The following is a 14,641-nucleotide window of genomic DNA, read 5'->3' as shown; positions in this document are numbered from 1 at the left end:
TCCGCTTTCTGTGTTTGAGTTTCCCGCTAAATAAAAAGAGATAAGTATATTTTCATACACAAAAGGATAACATGTTAAAGACTGAGATGCTTGGGAGCGTTGTGGTAGATAATGTAGGATTAACTTTTACACCACAAAAGACTTGCTTAACCTGTGCTTAAACCCTGGACTTTGGGCTTGTAAGACTATCACATTGGCCTCGTGTCTACAACCAGTCATTTATCAGCTAGTATCTAAGAGTAACCAAATTAACATGATGCATCTATATTGCCAAATAGAATGGTCCCCAGCTCACTCCCAGTTCTTAAATTTTTGTATTTTATACATAATTGATCCTTATTAGGTTCCAGTGGGAGAAATAAAACAAAAATGGAATAAATGTCCGTGTACAGTGTTTACTTCAGGATCCACTCCTCACCGGCAGACAGGATGAGAATGCAACATGTTTGATTCCTTCCACCCTGCAGTAGCTTTTTAAAGGATTTTAGCACCTCCATACAATTATGAGCTTCTAAAACCTGACATAAAAACACAATTCCAGATGTCTGTGACACTGGCCTCATGTTACTTCATTAACTCTGAACAGCTACATACATAAACAAATAATTAGACTTCAGGGCCATAAGGCTGTTTTTGTGGTGTGGTATGCACCCTTGAACTGTGAATCATTCTTTGCACGAGATCTGGATGGACTACAGAGTATGCCCCAAACAGATGCATCCAGTAGAAAGACAGAAGGAACCCTCTCCCTATTCACATTCATGTTCACCACTTGTAAGGTGAGGTCAGTATCTAGTGTCAAACAACTTCCTTTAAACAATCATGCTGTGACACAGTGAGGGAACAGTCAATCAGCCAGGTAAGTAATTCCAGTGACAAGCAAAAGTTAACAGCATCTGTGGCGGGTTGACTTTTGCTGGACACCAGGTGCCCACCAAGCTATCCTCATTCTTCACTGACCTTGGTGTCTGCAGGTCTTTCTCTCAAATATTCTCACTCCTATCTCTGGCTGCAGTCGTACAGCAGGTTTTTTCCCTTTTAAAGTATGTTATCCTAGAGGCACTACCACTACTAACCCCACGGATGGGCTCAGCCTTGTCTAGTGGCTCTATCACCTAGGGGAAACTTCTAGCAGCTTCTCACAGAAGGTGCCCCTGTAGCCCCCTCACTACCAAAATTTTGCCATGCAAACCCAGTACAGCATCACATCCCAGCTGAGATCAGGAAGTCTTCTCCTCTGTCACTTTTAGGACACGGCATAGCCAACTTCTAAAGGAAGCAACTTCAAATTGTGAAGACTCAAAGAAATGAGTAACATTAGCTAATACTGCCTGCCCCAGTCCCTACAGGCTGCAAAAGGATGCCTTCAAAGTGCTAGAAATCTGTAAACAACTCCTTTTTTTCTAATCTCCATGGGCAAACTGAAGTAATGATGATTAAACTACATGGAAACAAGGGAAAATGCAATTTCCCAAGAATAGGAGGACGGAAAGAACCAGTTAAGAAGATACTATAGTATATTTTTTTAAAGAACTAGTAGATACACATTTAATGTGAAGATAAACTAGAGAACAAAATCAGTATTCATATTTGGCTGTAGCGTATGTGCTGATTATGCAGAGACAGACATCTTTTCCTATAAAACATAACAGATGGAATCCAGAATGTAGGTAAAACACACACAGGACCAAATTAAAATATGACTAACTATATACAAATTATTTGAAATTACATTAAAATATATTTGATTATAGTTTATTTCACTCATATATCATTCCAGCATGTTTTTTTTTTCATTTAACAGTAAAATGGAAAAATATTACTTATTAGACTGTATCTTTAAGATACTAGATATGAAACTGCAATGATAAAAAAGAAAAGCAAATACATAGAATACTCAGGCAATTCCGCTACACATAGGTACATGCACACCCACTGTTTTTCAGATGGACAGATCTCTAAAAAAGCCTGAATTCATTCAGTGAGTAGTACTGATGATGGAGTATATGAAAAAGACAGAGAGGTTAAAAAGAATTCATTTAATAGCTACCTGCATGATAAACAGCAGTGTGTGGTAAATTGAAAAACCTATACCATGACTGTGGCTGCACAGCTTATTTCAAACAAGTTCAGGATTTTTCTTCATGCTTTGGATGCATTTTAACTTTTTTTTTTTTTTTACTGAAATTCTCTTTATCATTCAGTTGGGTACTGGATGAGATTCTCTCTTTGTATTCTGCATAGATTTGTAGGCATTGGAAGTTCTAAATAATCAAGGCTTATGAAGCAATGAGAGATTTACAAAGAAAGAAAACTAAAAATGAAAGTACTGTAGTCGATCAGGGAATTTGTGTATGAAGGTCCAGCTGCTGCTGACAACTCCTATGTGCATGTAGCAAACGTGATTCTCCTGTCCAGGGTTTCTGATGAAACAATGAAGTAGTGGATTTCACAATTTTACTTTCAGCTGTGAACAGTACCACATTGCACAATACAAATTTGTATTTTTAGCTTTAGTAATAATTAGTAAACTTGTGAAATCATTTTGGTAAAACCTTTTCAAGTGATCTTTAAATTGTCTTGCTATTACACTTACTCTTTTTCTGAAGTTAAGCATATTACATTTCCTTGATAATATTTTGTACATAAAAAAAATTGTATAAAGTTGATTGCCATTCTCATCTTTTGACATAATTCATGATTGAAGACTAATCATATAAAAAGGTCACTGCTTGAAAAAGAATAAATGTATTGCAAGATTATTTGTAGCTCAAGGTTTTAAGTTAAATGCAGCAGCATCTAGAATCTATCTTCCAAAGATGTTAATGGGTATTTTTGTATAACCCGAGCAAAGCTATATGAAGTCAGATAAACTTCATAAAGAAGACTACCAAAGCCATATATTAAGTTCAGTTGAGTATAAATGCAGGGATTTTGGCATAAGCAAAGTGAAAATTGTTTCAGAAACCTATACAAATCCCTAAATATTCCCCTGCTCCTCCAAACCAACCCTTGCATTCAATGTAGATATTTCCACAGTACAGGTTCTTTTTTTCTCATAGGTAGAATGATTCCATATTTAAAGCCATGAAGAAGGGTAGGAGTTCTACATTTATCTTCAAAAAATTTCAACTTTTTTTTTTCTCTGTAAGACTTTCTGATGACTTTGCTATTACTAAAGCAGAATAACACTAAAGCTATTGCTGACGTGTACTCTGACCATTTTGTTCAAGATTTAGAGATGCTGCTATGAATAGGTGCAAAATGATGACCTGATCTAGTGATCTGCAACATCACAGTTTGAACTGAAAAGATAGTTACTCATGTGGAACAAATGTGACCTAAATAGGTTACTGACGCAAATATCAAGGAGAATCTCTTTGTAAAGAATAAGGTATATAGAAAACAGGGTAGAAGTTCACTACTCTTCTTTAGTTAGACTGTAAGAAATTCCTTTAAGCACTCAAAAAATATAAAACTTGTATATAATAATTCTTACTCTTTTGGAGTGGAAAAAATATTAAAATATCATAAGGATTTGTCATAAAATGACATGTACAAAAATTAGAAAACCTTTGAGAATATTCAGTTATTAAATATGATCACAAGTCTCTAAAACTAATACAAGGGGTTTTTCCACTAATGTTTTTACTTTAAAGAGTATCAGAAATGACAGCTTTTAGAGTGTCACTTTAGGTAATGTCTTTAGTGTTGTTTTGTTTTATAATACAATCTTATGTTTCATAACATAAAATATTTATGTTTTACTTTACATCTTTATCTAGTCTAGAACTTAAAAAAATTCATTTTAATTATGATTTATATCATACAGTGAGCTAGTCTATCCTTGCTCATCAACAAAAGCTACATACCTTTTCTTGAAAAGCAGTTCCATTCCCACTGGAACTTGTGAAAATAAAGTGTTAACAATAAAAAAGAGAAGTTCAACATGTGGACAGCAGAAAATGCTGAGGCAACTGTATCTCCTGCAGAAGGGGTGGGCATCCATAGGAGCTCCCACTATTGGGAAGCTGGTAATGGAGACCCACACGAACTATGAGATAGGGGCTGCATATATCTCTCTGCACGTATGTCTGTGCACGTGTGTGTCTGTGACTAGAGCTTTTAGGGATTTCCTCAAGAAGGCTGTTCAGAAATTTGAAGAAGTTAATTTGTGTTTTGTATTTAGAACTGCAGTTTATCTGGGTGTGGCTGATATTGATCCTAAACAGATAGTTCATCTGATTGCCACTTAATTATGCAACGTAAGTAAATCAATAAGCTGTTTTGATCATAATATGGCTCAAACTATGTGAACTGAGAAATTTGGTGTTGCAGCAGCACCAATTTCCCAATACCCTCAGACTTCTTTTATTATTTATCATTATAGTCATACAGCTGCTCATCCACACTGCTTAGCTGTTGGCTCAGGTCCTGGGAGATTCTTTTTTTGCTTCAATTACTTCCCTCTAAGGTCAGTCTGTTGTGAAGGGTGCTATCCCTAACTTGTAACGGATAGGAGCCAGCTAATGCTCAGTATTCATTGGGCTCTATATGGTGCCTTCTGTAGTCCAAAGAGATAAATTTGTTTGTTGTTTTTTCCAGTTCATAATGTTAAAAATCAGGTGAGAGCTGAATGGAAGCTTACTTGGATATTCTTATGCCTGAAACTACAGTCTTTTTGAGCATTTCCTAGAATTTGGCATTACAATTTATGAGGTGTCTGAAGGTACAAGATAGAGCTGGATGGCTGTAGAGGGCAGGAGGTTGACGGCATTTTTGAGGTCTCAGCCACAGAGGCTACTGAGGATGGTTCCAGCAGTTAACTGACTCCAGAACAACATCCAGGATTTGTGCTGGAAGAAACTATTTGGTTTACTCCAAAGCCAATCCCAGTAGGAACAACTACTAATGAAATCTGTGTGATCAGGGAACAAAAATTAGTCAGTGTATTTAAAAAAAGCTAAGGTTTCTGATGGTATAGAGGTTCTCTAATGTACCAAGCTGATATGCATGCACCCTCTAGATCGTATTTTTTTTTCTGTGTGCTTTTATCAGTGAAATAATATCTGCACCGGAGATGTGAGAAAATAAAGTCAGTAAGGAGCAGGAAAGCAATGAGGGAGGACACAGGGTTGTTATCGGGAGAATAATCCCCTAAATCTTCCCTGTAAGGCAGCAGTCTCTTTGTGCTGTCTGCTTGACTCAATAGGCTGTAGCAACAGGTATGAGTATAAGGGTAACAGACTGGTAAGGTGAGGAGCTTGTGGGATGATGAAATTTGTCGTCTGTGCGATGCTTTTGTCTCTTGCCCTGTGTTTGAAGCCTTGCAGGCTTCAGAATAGATTGCTTCAGGTTCTTCTCTTTATTTCAAGCTGCAACTGAATCAGCAATTTCAGAAGTTAATACACTGAAAACATGCCAGAAATTAAGTTATGTAAAATAAGCACTGAAAAACTACCAGATGGTGTTACAATCTGGATTTTTTTTCTTCTACTCAGAAATGCACATGTAAATCAAAGTACTGTAACTGTGATTTAGCCTATGAGGCTGAATGTTCTGGAACACACTGAAATTCACAGGACTGAAAAGAAGCAAAGAGTAATTTTAATACTCATAAGAACTGGATAAGAAGAGAATTTTACTGTGATTTTACACATTTGTCTCATCAGTCATTAGCCAGTGTATTTCACATTCCTCTGGTGAAGTACTTAACCAAGTTCCACCTTTAAAATTATGCGATCTTATCGCAGAATCAAAATATCACAAAACAACTGAGGTTGGAAGGGACCTTTGGAAGTCATCTGGTCCAAACCCTCTACTAAAGCAGGGCAACCTGCATCCAATTGCCCAGCATGTTGTCTAGACTTTCTTTTCATATCTCTAAAGATGGAGACTCCACAAACTCTCTGGGCAACCTGTGCCAGGGCTTGGGCACCCCTCACAGTAAAAAAGTTCAGAGGGAAACCCCTGTGTTTCTGTTTGTGTCCATTGACTCTGGTCCTACCACTGTGCATCACTGAGAATAACTTGTCTCTGTTGTCTTTCTACCATGCCTTCAGGTATTTATACACATTAATAAGACCCTCCTGAGCCTCCTCTTCTCTGGGGTGAATAGTCCCAGTTCTTTCAGACTTGCCACAAAAGAGAGATGCTCCAGTCTCTTCATTACCTTTGTGGCCCTTCATTTGAGTCTCTAGCAGTTCCATATCTTTCCTGCACTTGGAAGCGAAGAAGTGGACACAGGACTCAAGGTGTGGCCAAACCAATGCTGACCAGGAGGGAAGGATCACCTCCCTTGACCTGCTGGCAATACTTTGCCTAATGCAGCCCAGGACTACATTAGCCTTCTATGCTGCAAGGGCACACTGTTTTCACCTTTTCAACATTGTGTCCACCAGGATCCAAGGCCATTTTCTGCCACGCTGTTTTTCAGCTGGGTGGCACCCAGTATGTACTGGTGCCTGGGGTTGTTCATCCCCTGATGCAGGAGTCTGCAATTCCCCATGTTGAACTTCATGAGGTTACTTTATGTTATTTAATTAATTATTATTCCTTTCTACGGAATGTTGTGTTGCCAGCTAAATATGGCATATATATTTCTTAGGAATTAAGACAGTTAAAACCATTTTCAGTTTATTATTGCGTGGATGAAATTAAAAATAATACTCCTTTTGCAGTTTATCAAACAAGTATCAACTGATGAACTCTTGGAATATATTAACATGACTGAAAATATACATTTCTTCAATGAATAAACTAAGGGTCCTAAAATCATTTGCCTGTTTTTCTGTTTTAAAAATGTGGCATATTTATTTCTTTATTATGAACAACTAACTTCCATCCCATCTAAGCAGAGAAAATGAAAAGCAAGTTTTGATGCACATTTGCAATATAGATACTGATAAATCCGGTTTCACTCTGCACATCCTGCCTGCCTCTTACTTTGGTATTCTAATTTTCTTAAGAAAACCTACCATGATGACAACCTGCTTACTATGCTAGGTTGATGACTCTAATAAGAGACATATTTTTTTGCTGTTGTTCCTATTTATGCATTCCATTATTCTTTTCCTGCTGAATCTTCAAAAAAAAAAGTTAAGAAAAGGAAAACAGAGATGATCATTGGTACACAGTGTTAACCTACAGCTAATGCAATATCACTTATTAGTGCACTTTACAATTAAATAAATTATGCTATATTTTTTTCCCACTGGTATCGAGAGAATGACTGGGAAAACACTGCATTAAACCAAAACATATTTTTATGTTTAAAACACCGAAACAAACCCTAAATGTGTTCATTAAAAAAAAAGAAAGAAAAAAAAAGACTCCAGAAAGTATAAGAAAGAACACTAAAATATCTTACATGGAACTGAGTAAAAATCACATTACAGTCAACTATCCATCTTAGTAAAATCACTCATGATATTAGAAAACAATGAAATCATATGGCTGAGACCGAACTGATACTTAAATAGAGAAGGAAAGATTTAAGAGGACAGTTTTAGATATTTGAATAAAAGACGTAGGCAGACAGCTGCTTGGAATGTCAGAGGCATAATTTATTTTGGCTTATCATCCTCCGGAGGTATTTTAAGGCTATGACTACATAATTTTTTAATTTTACATAACAAATGTCCTCATGGAAAACAGAGGTGAAAACAAACCAACACTAAAGGCAGCAGAAACTCATGCAGAGCACTGGTGAGGACAGATATATGATATCAATAAAAAGAGTAGGACTGCAAAAAGAACAGTCCATTTCTCCCTTCTCAGTTCATCTTTCGTGAACATCTACTTATTTAATGAATAACAACACCACTTTATGTTCCAGCTTCACATTGACTGTGGTATTAGCTACTGGAATTGAAAACAACTAAAGAAAAGGCAAAATATGCAACATGTGAGTTTGAGGAACAATTACTGGAGACCTCAAAATTTCACATTTCTAAAGAATGATTTTTAATATATCTGTGGTGACATCAAAGATCTTTCTAAAAGTATCAAAATAATAATGAAAGTAATTTTAATATGGCTTGATATAGACCAATGGGGCACATCACCTTTTTTACCATCAGAGCAATTTTTATGATAGTTTTTATATCTAACCACAAGATTAATGAAAAACATGTTTACTATCAGTATTTCAGTATATCAACTTTTCCCTCTCTTTCTGAATGACCTGTAAAATATTTATGGAAGAGTTTCTTGCTCATGTAATTTTTCATTTCTTTTTCATTTGTATTTACTTAAAGACTGTGATCCAGTAAATAATAAACTAATCTAGCAATCCAATGAACGAATGTAGGACTATTTCAAATGTAATATATACCAGTACTTTTTGGATCATGGTTACCCTGGCACTTTTGTTTTCTTTAATTTTTTTTTCTTTTTTTTTTTCCTGCAGATTCTCCTTGTCCCTTATAATTCTACCTGCAAGGTAGTGAGACAGGTTAGAGGACATCATGAGAAATCATTCAGAATTCTGTCATCAACATAACACTGCTGAATAATTTACACCAATCTCCTCTTGCTGTGCAAGCACATTTTCCTCATAAGAATTCTCCATGGCACTAACATCATCCGCATACTCTATGTTCTATCACATGGCTTTTGTTCTGGTTTTGGAATTCCAAGACAGCTGCATGAAGTCACTTTTTCATCATTCTTACAAATTGGTGTGTCCTCTTCTTGCATTTACTCATTTATTTCAGCCTAGCATCCTCCTTTACCTGTGCACTTAGACAACTTTTGTATGCTACTAGATTATTAAATCTTGATAATACAAAGTACTGAAGGCAGTGTGATGACATGAATAAGGTGAATGGAACATTGTTAAAAGCATATATCTCAAAAATATTAATACATCTCAATCTATTCATGTAAACACACAGAGAAAATCTGCTCCTTGTATGTGCCTTTCCAATTAATTGAATGAATAAACAAAGGTGTGTGTGTGGAAAGAGGGATTTAAATTAGGTTTTGTACATTTAGGAAATTAAAATTATGAAGAAGTGATCTAACTTTGTTCCTTTAAATTCTATCCAGTTAGTACTACGCTGCATTAACTTTTCATGTCAGGCAAACTTCTAGTCACTGGCTGCTGGAGTTTAATTATCACTTCTTTTTTACAGAAAGGAAGATAACTATAGGACAGATTTCAAAACAAACTTGCTTCGCATGCTTGGTTACTTTTTATGTGCTGGGTCACATAACCTTCAGATACTTTCATAATACTAGCACTTACCCACTGTTTTATATGCTAGCTAATAAATTTCTAATTTGCATAGCTCATTTAGTTTTTATATGTAACTGTTTCATACTTGGTAGCAAACACCAGGAGGCCTTGAAAATACATCACTATGAATTGCAGTCATCGATGTCAGCATTTCAGTGGAGAAATTTGTGGAAAAAAATAAGCTGTTTATTATAGAGGAGAGATAATACAGTATCAGCGTCATGTCATGACCCAAATACTGAGACCTAATTTATGATCTCCCAGTGACTCACGGCAGGGGTTTGGAACTAGATGATCTTTGAGGTCCCTTCCAATTCAAACAATTCTATGACTCTTCACATAACCAGCACCCGGTATCCTGAACTGATGTATAGAAGCAAACCTCACTGGGTCTAAAAGCTAGCCAAGGCCACAGCAGCATCATAAGAGGGATAGGCGGAGCAAATCCAATTGAAGATTGCATGGCTAAAGATGCTGAGTTATTTGGAACACACGTTACATCAGCTGCACCAGTCTTCTACACAGATGCTGCTGTGGTACACCACATCCCCTCTCAAAGAAGCTTTTATCTGCTGTAAATGTATATAAGCCCTAGTGCTTCTGTTTCCAGTTGGAGTTCATACTGGCAGATGGATAAACCTCTGTCATGCTGTGTTCTCTCCTGCTGCTACAGAAATAAACCGCTTCTGCCTGACCTGCCTCTGCAAAAGAGGCTGCATATTGATTCTCACCAGACTGCTATGCTTTGTGTGGTCTTCCTAATATTTCTATATTTGATTTGCTATGTGAAGCAGGAACACAGCTGTATAGTATGCTATAACAAACACAGCTGCAACTAAATTTGGTTTACAGTTATTCTCACCACCTGAATACTTAAAGTGTTCATTGCCATTTGGCCTAAGCAAGAGGATATTTGTAATTTGGGTATTTTACAATCCAAAGGCAATACTCACTATGCAAATTCATGCTTAAGATTTAGCTACACTGTGGTGGGTCAACCCTGTCCGGAGGCTAGATACTCACCAAAGCTGCTCTATCATTCTCCTTCTCAGCTGGACAAGGGAGACAAGATATGATGGAAGGCTCATGGGTCAGGACAAAGACAGGGAGGGATCTTTCACCAATGACCATCACAAACTCAACACGGAATAAAATAAATCTAACTTATTACCCAATCAAAACAGCATAGCAATAAGAAATCAAACCAAATCTTGAAACACTTTTCCCCACCCCTCCCTTCTTCCCAGGCCCAACTTTATTCCCAATTTCTCTCCCTCCTCTCCCTGAGTGGCACAGGGGGACAGGGAATGGGGATTGTGGTCAGTTCATTGCACATTGTCTCTGCTGCTCCTTTCTTCTCATGGGGAGGTCTCCGTGCACTCTTCTCCTGCACCAGCATGGGGTCCCTCTCACAGGAGACAGTCCTCCACCAAATTCTCCAATGCAAGTCATTCCCATAGACTGCTCTTCCACACAAACTGCTCCAGCTTGGGTATGGTGGTTTGACCCTGACTAGAGGACAAAAAGCTGTTCTATCACTCCCTTCCTCAGCTAGACAGGGGAGATCTCTTCCATGAGGTGCAGTACTTCAGCAGGATGTTCTAGTGTGGGCTACCCATGGGGTCACAAGTCCTGCCAGCAAACCTGCTCTGGTGTGGGCTCTTTTCTCCATGCATTGACAGGTCCTGCCAGTAGCCTGGTCCAGTGTGAGCTTCTGACTCAGTCACAGCATCCTTCACCTGCCTCCACCTGCTCCAGTGTGGAGTCCTCCAGGGGCTTCATGTGGAAGCTCTACTCCCCATCATCTTCCATGGGCCGCAAGGGGACAAACTGCTTCACTATGGTCTTCTCCACAGGCTGCAGGGAAAACTACCCCTGGCACCTGGAACACATCCTCCCCTTCCTTCTTCACTGACCTTGGTGTCTGTACAGTTTCTTACATCTTCTTTCTCAAAATTTTTTACATCTTTTCTCTGGCCACAAAACCCCCTTGCTGCTCAGGGATTTTTTTTCCCTTCTCAAATATGTTATCACAGAGGCACTACCCCCATTGCTGATTGACTCGACCTTGGTCAGCAGTAGGTCCTTCTTGAGGCCAGCTGGCATTGGCTCTGTTGGACCTGGGGGAAGCTTCTGGCCACCTGTTGCAGAAGCCACCCTGCAGCCTCTCCCCACTACCAAATCCTTGCCACGCAAATGCAAAACCCTTCACAGACTTTCATAAATGTTTAGTACAAAATCAGTCTGCAGCTATAAAAAGAAAATACATGTATTGCTTATTTCCTGCACCTTTTTCTATTCTCTTGACATTTCTTATTCACACACAAGTGGTGATGTTGCATCTTTCTCACTGGACTGACTGAAGCTATTTTGTAAAAGAACTGCAATAACTACAATTAGAAACAGAGTTGCAGAATACTGAAGATCTAATTTTACTTTAAGTGCAGCTTATTTTATATTAGAACTAATATTTCTGAAGGCGTATTCTTCAGTTTAAATATTGTCATGAAAACATACGACACTGTGGAATTGTTAGTGAATATCAAGTAAAAAGAATAAAAGCCTTTCCTAGTGCACAGGCTTATGACAGTTAGCTTTTAGTTCAAACATTTTACTTCATTCAAGAAATCACTGGGTTATACTTATTTATCAGAAATAAAAGCACATAATTATCATTCCCAACAAATAATAACAGAATATTTAATATAATTTCCACTGTTTCCTACTTTCCTTCACAGTAAAGTCGAGATAATTCCACTTTCCTTTAGTTGTTGACAAAGTAATAATTTAGTTTAAGCTTGTCTAAGCTTTTTCTGTAGATGACTGATAAATTTCTGCATCAGAAAAACATGAGTCATCCATAACGTGTCAGACAACTACTTAAGGATGGAATACACTGTGCATTAAATGGCCTTTTTTCATTGATCAGAAATTACGCATACATATTTTGCTGACTCATAAATGAAACATAATTTCTAGAAAGCTAAAACTAAGGCAAATAAAAGTTGTTACATTTTCTGTTAAAATAATTTCTGGGAATTATACCACATTTGAACAAAGAATGAACTCAAAACTCTATTTTATCTCAAAGTATTCTCTTTTTCTTTAAATATAAGTAGATTTTAATTGGACCAAAACTCTTGGCAGCATTTCTTGACTGACTTAGACACCACCACTCCAGTCCTGGGTTAGAAAGCTACTTCACTATTTTCTAATAAAGAAAATGCAAAATATAACTTATATAAAGTAACAAATACCCACTAATACCTTTGTTGTTATCCATTCCTCCAACAGCATAAAGTGTCCCAACTGTAGATTTTCTAGGTTTAGTTCTTGGACTTTGCATAAGAGTTCTTCTCTCTGGTAAAAGATGGTATTTCATGGCCTCCAGAATAAGCTTCTGGCATTCTAGGTCATCCTTAAAAAGCGCATGGTTTTCTAGGTCAGCCAAGATCTGTGAATGACATGGTCATGAATCAAACATGCTAGAATATCCTCAAAAGCAATACCATGCAATGAGACATGATCACAAAACGGATGTCATACCAGTTCATTGTAGAATACAGGGGTTTGTGTGGCACCTTTTTTTTTTTTTTTTTTTTTTTTGAGTAGGGACAGGAAATAGATATTCATTTAGGCAACTTTTAGATCACTGTTTCACCATCCCTTAACACCACAATCTTACTACTCTCTTAATGAAGACAAATTAATTACTGTTTTGCAGGCTACAGCCTGATGTATCTTTGATGGTTTCCAACATAACACTGAAAGGATCCAGAAGACATCTTTTTGCAAGAATCCTGAACTGCAGTCATATAACATTAACAACATTCTACAGCACTGTAACTTAAACTTCACAGGAATATATCTTATTTCTAAAAAAGAAACCAAAGGAAAAAAAGCCCCAACCAAACACAAAATAAACCCAAACCCAAAATTCCCCCAACAAAACAACAAAAAAACCCTACAAAAGAATTTTGTGCACGATTTCAATCTATTGTTCTTTGTATTACTGGAAATATGAAAGATTAATTATCCAGATAATGTACCTATCATTGCAACTAGCATAAAAAATATGAGTGGTTACCAAAATATGTTTAGCACACACAGCTAAAAGAATATTCTATTACATTTCCAAGGACGAAGGCTACAAGTCTTCAGTGTTTGATTCACTTGCCTCTATATATATCTATATCTATCTATCTATCTCTATCTCTATCTCTATCTCTATCTCTATATCTATATCTATCTACTTGTCCTGGTTTTGGTCAGAATGGAGTTAAATTCATTTGTAACAACGGATGGAATGCCGTGTTTGAGAGTTAAAATGGGAGTAGTGCTGATAACACCCTGATGTTTCTAGTTGCTGTCAGACAGCCAAGGACTTTCTCAGCTCTTCATGAGAAAGGAGGGGCGAAGCCAGGACAGGTGACCCAACTGACCAAAGAGAGTATTCCACGCCAGTTACGTCCTGCCCAGGATATCGGGGGCTGACGGGAGGAAGGCCTGGGGCGGCTCCGGGACGCGCGGTTCTTGGGGGGAAGGTCGGGTTCTGGGACGGCTCTGGGTGGCACGGCCTGAGTTGTGTGGTTTGGTGAGAAACTGCCTTGTGTATCAACTGCTGCATATATTTTTGCTCTGAAGTCCTGTTAGCATTGTTATATTGTATCTTTCTGTTATCTTAGTAAACTATCCTTATCCCAACCCACGGGCCTCTTAATTTCTTGATTTTGGGGTTATTTGCCCCTTCCTCTTCCTTTTCCCTTCCCTTACTTCTCACCCCCCCCCCCCCCCCCCCCTCTTCCCTTTAACCTGCTCTTTTCCTTTAAGGAGCAGGCAGCTGTGTGGATCTTGGCCCTCAGCCGGGGTGAAACCACGACACTACTATATCTATCTTTCTACTGGCTTTTGTGGTGCTGTAAATCACCCTGTAAATTTTCAGGATTCCATTGGAATAAGCTACCTGCTTAACCTCTGTGATCTTACTGACATCAGGACAGAAGAGTGATATCCAAAATGTAAAATTTTCACAGGGATAAAAACGTGTTTGGGCTAGTGCTTAGACACTGTTTAGGGTTAAAAGTACTGACTTTCTTCACTAACAACTCTCCTCTTGAAGAAGGGATGAAGGACTGATAAGAAACATGTTTGGGTAAAAAGTATCTTTGGAGAAGAGCTGGAAGGCTGATAAAGTGGAAGCATTCTGCCCCAGCAGGTGCAAGAGCTGGGGCATTGCCAGAGAGGCCTGAAGTCCATAAAAGCTGGGGGAAAGGTGAAGGTTGCAGGGGAAGACTGTGACCACCCACCCAATTCAAGGACTATTCAGATGACCCCCACACACATTCAAGGATCAGGCATACTAATTTGAATATGCTTGAGCAATAATAGATGGTGTGGTAA

At 37.9% G+C, this 14,641-nt stretch overlaps 1 protein-coding gene across 2 annotated transcripts in view; it reads right to left on the bottom strand.

Moving 5' to 3' along the window:
* Positions 1–14,641, bottom strand: part of KLHL1 (kelch like family member 1) — a gene marked incomplete at both ends in the record, with an annotated part of 238,023 nt that overhangs the window by 56,140 nt on the left and 167,242 nt on the right. For both annotated transcript variants that reach the window (XM_084276570.1, XM_084276571.1), the window contains one exon: positions 12,509–12,695. In XM_084276570.1, the coding sequence (XP_084132696.1) occupies positions 12,509–12,695 (187 nt within the window). The remainder of the gene's footprint in view (positions 1–12,508; positions 12,696–14,641) is intronic.

The sequence above is a fragment of the Gallinula chloropus genome (assembly GCF_964237585.1).
Source record: "Gallinula chloropus genome assembly, chromosome: 1".
Taxonomy (NCBI): Eukaryota; Metazoa; Chordata; class Aves; order Gruiformes; family Rallidae; genus Gallinula; species Gallinula chloropus.
Note: the sequence above shows the minus strand (reverse complement) of the source record. Positions and strands in the feature narration are given on the sequence as shown.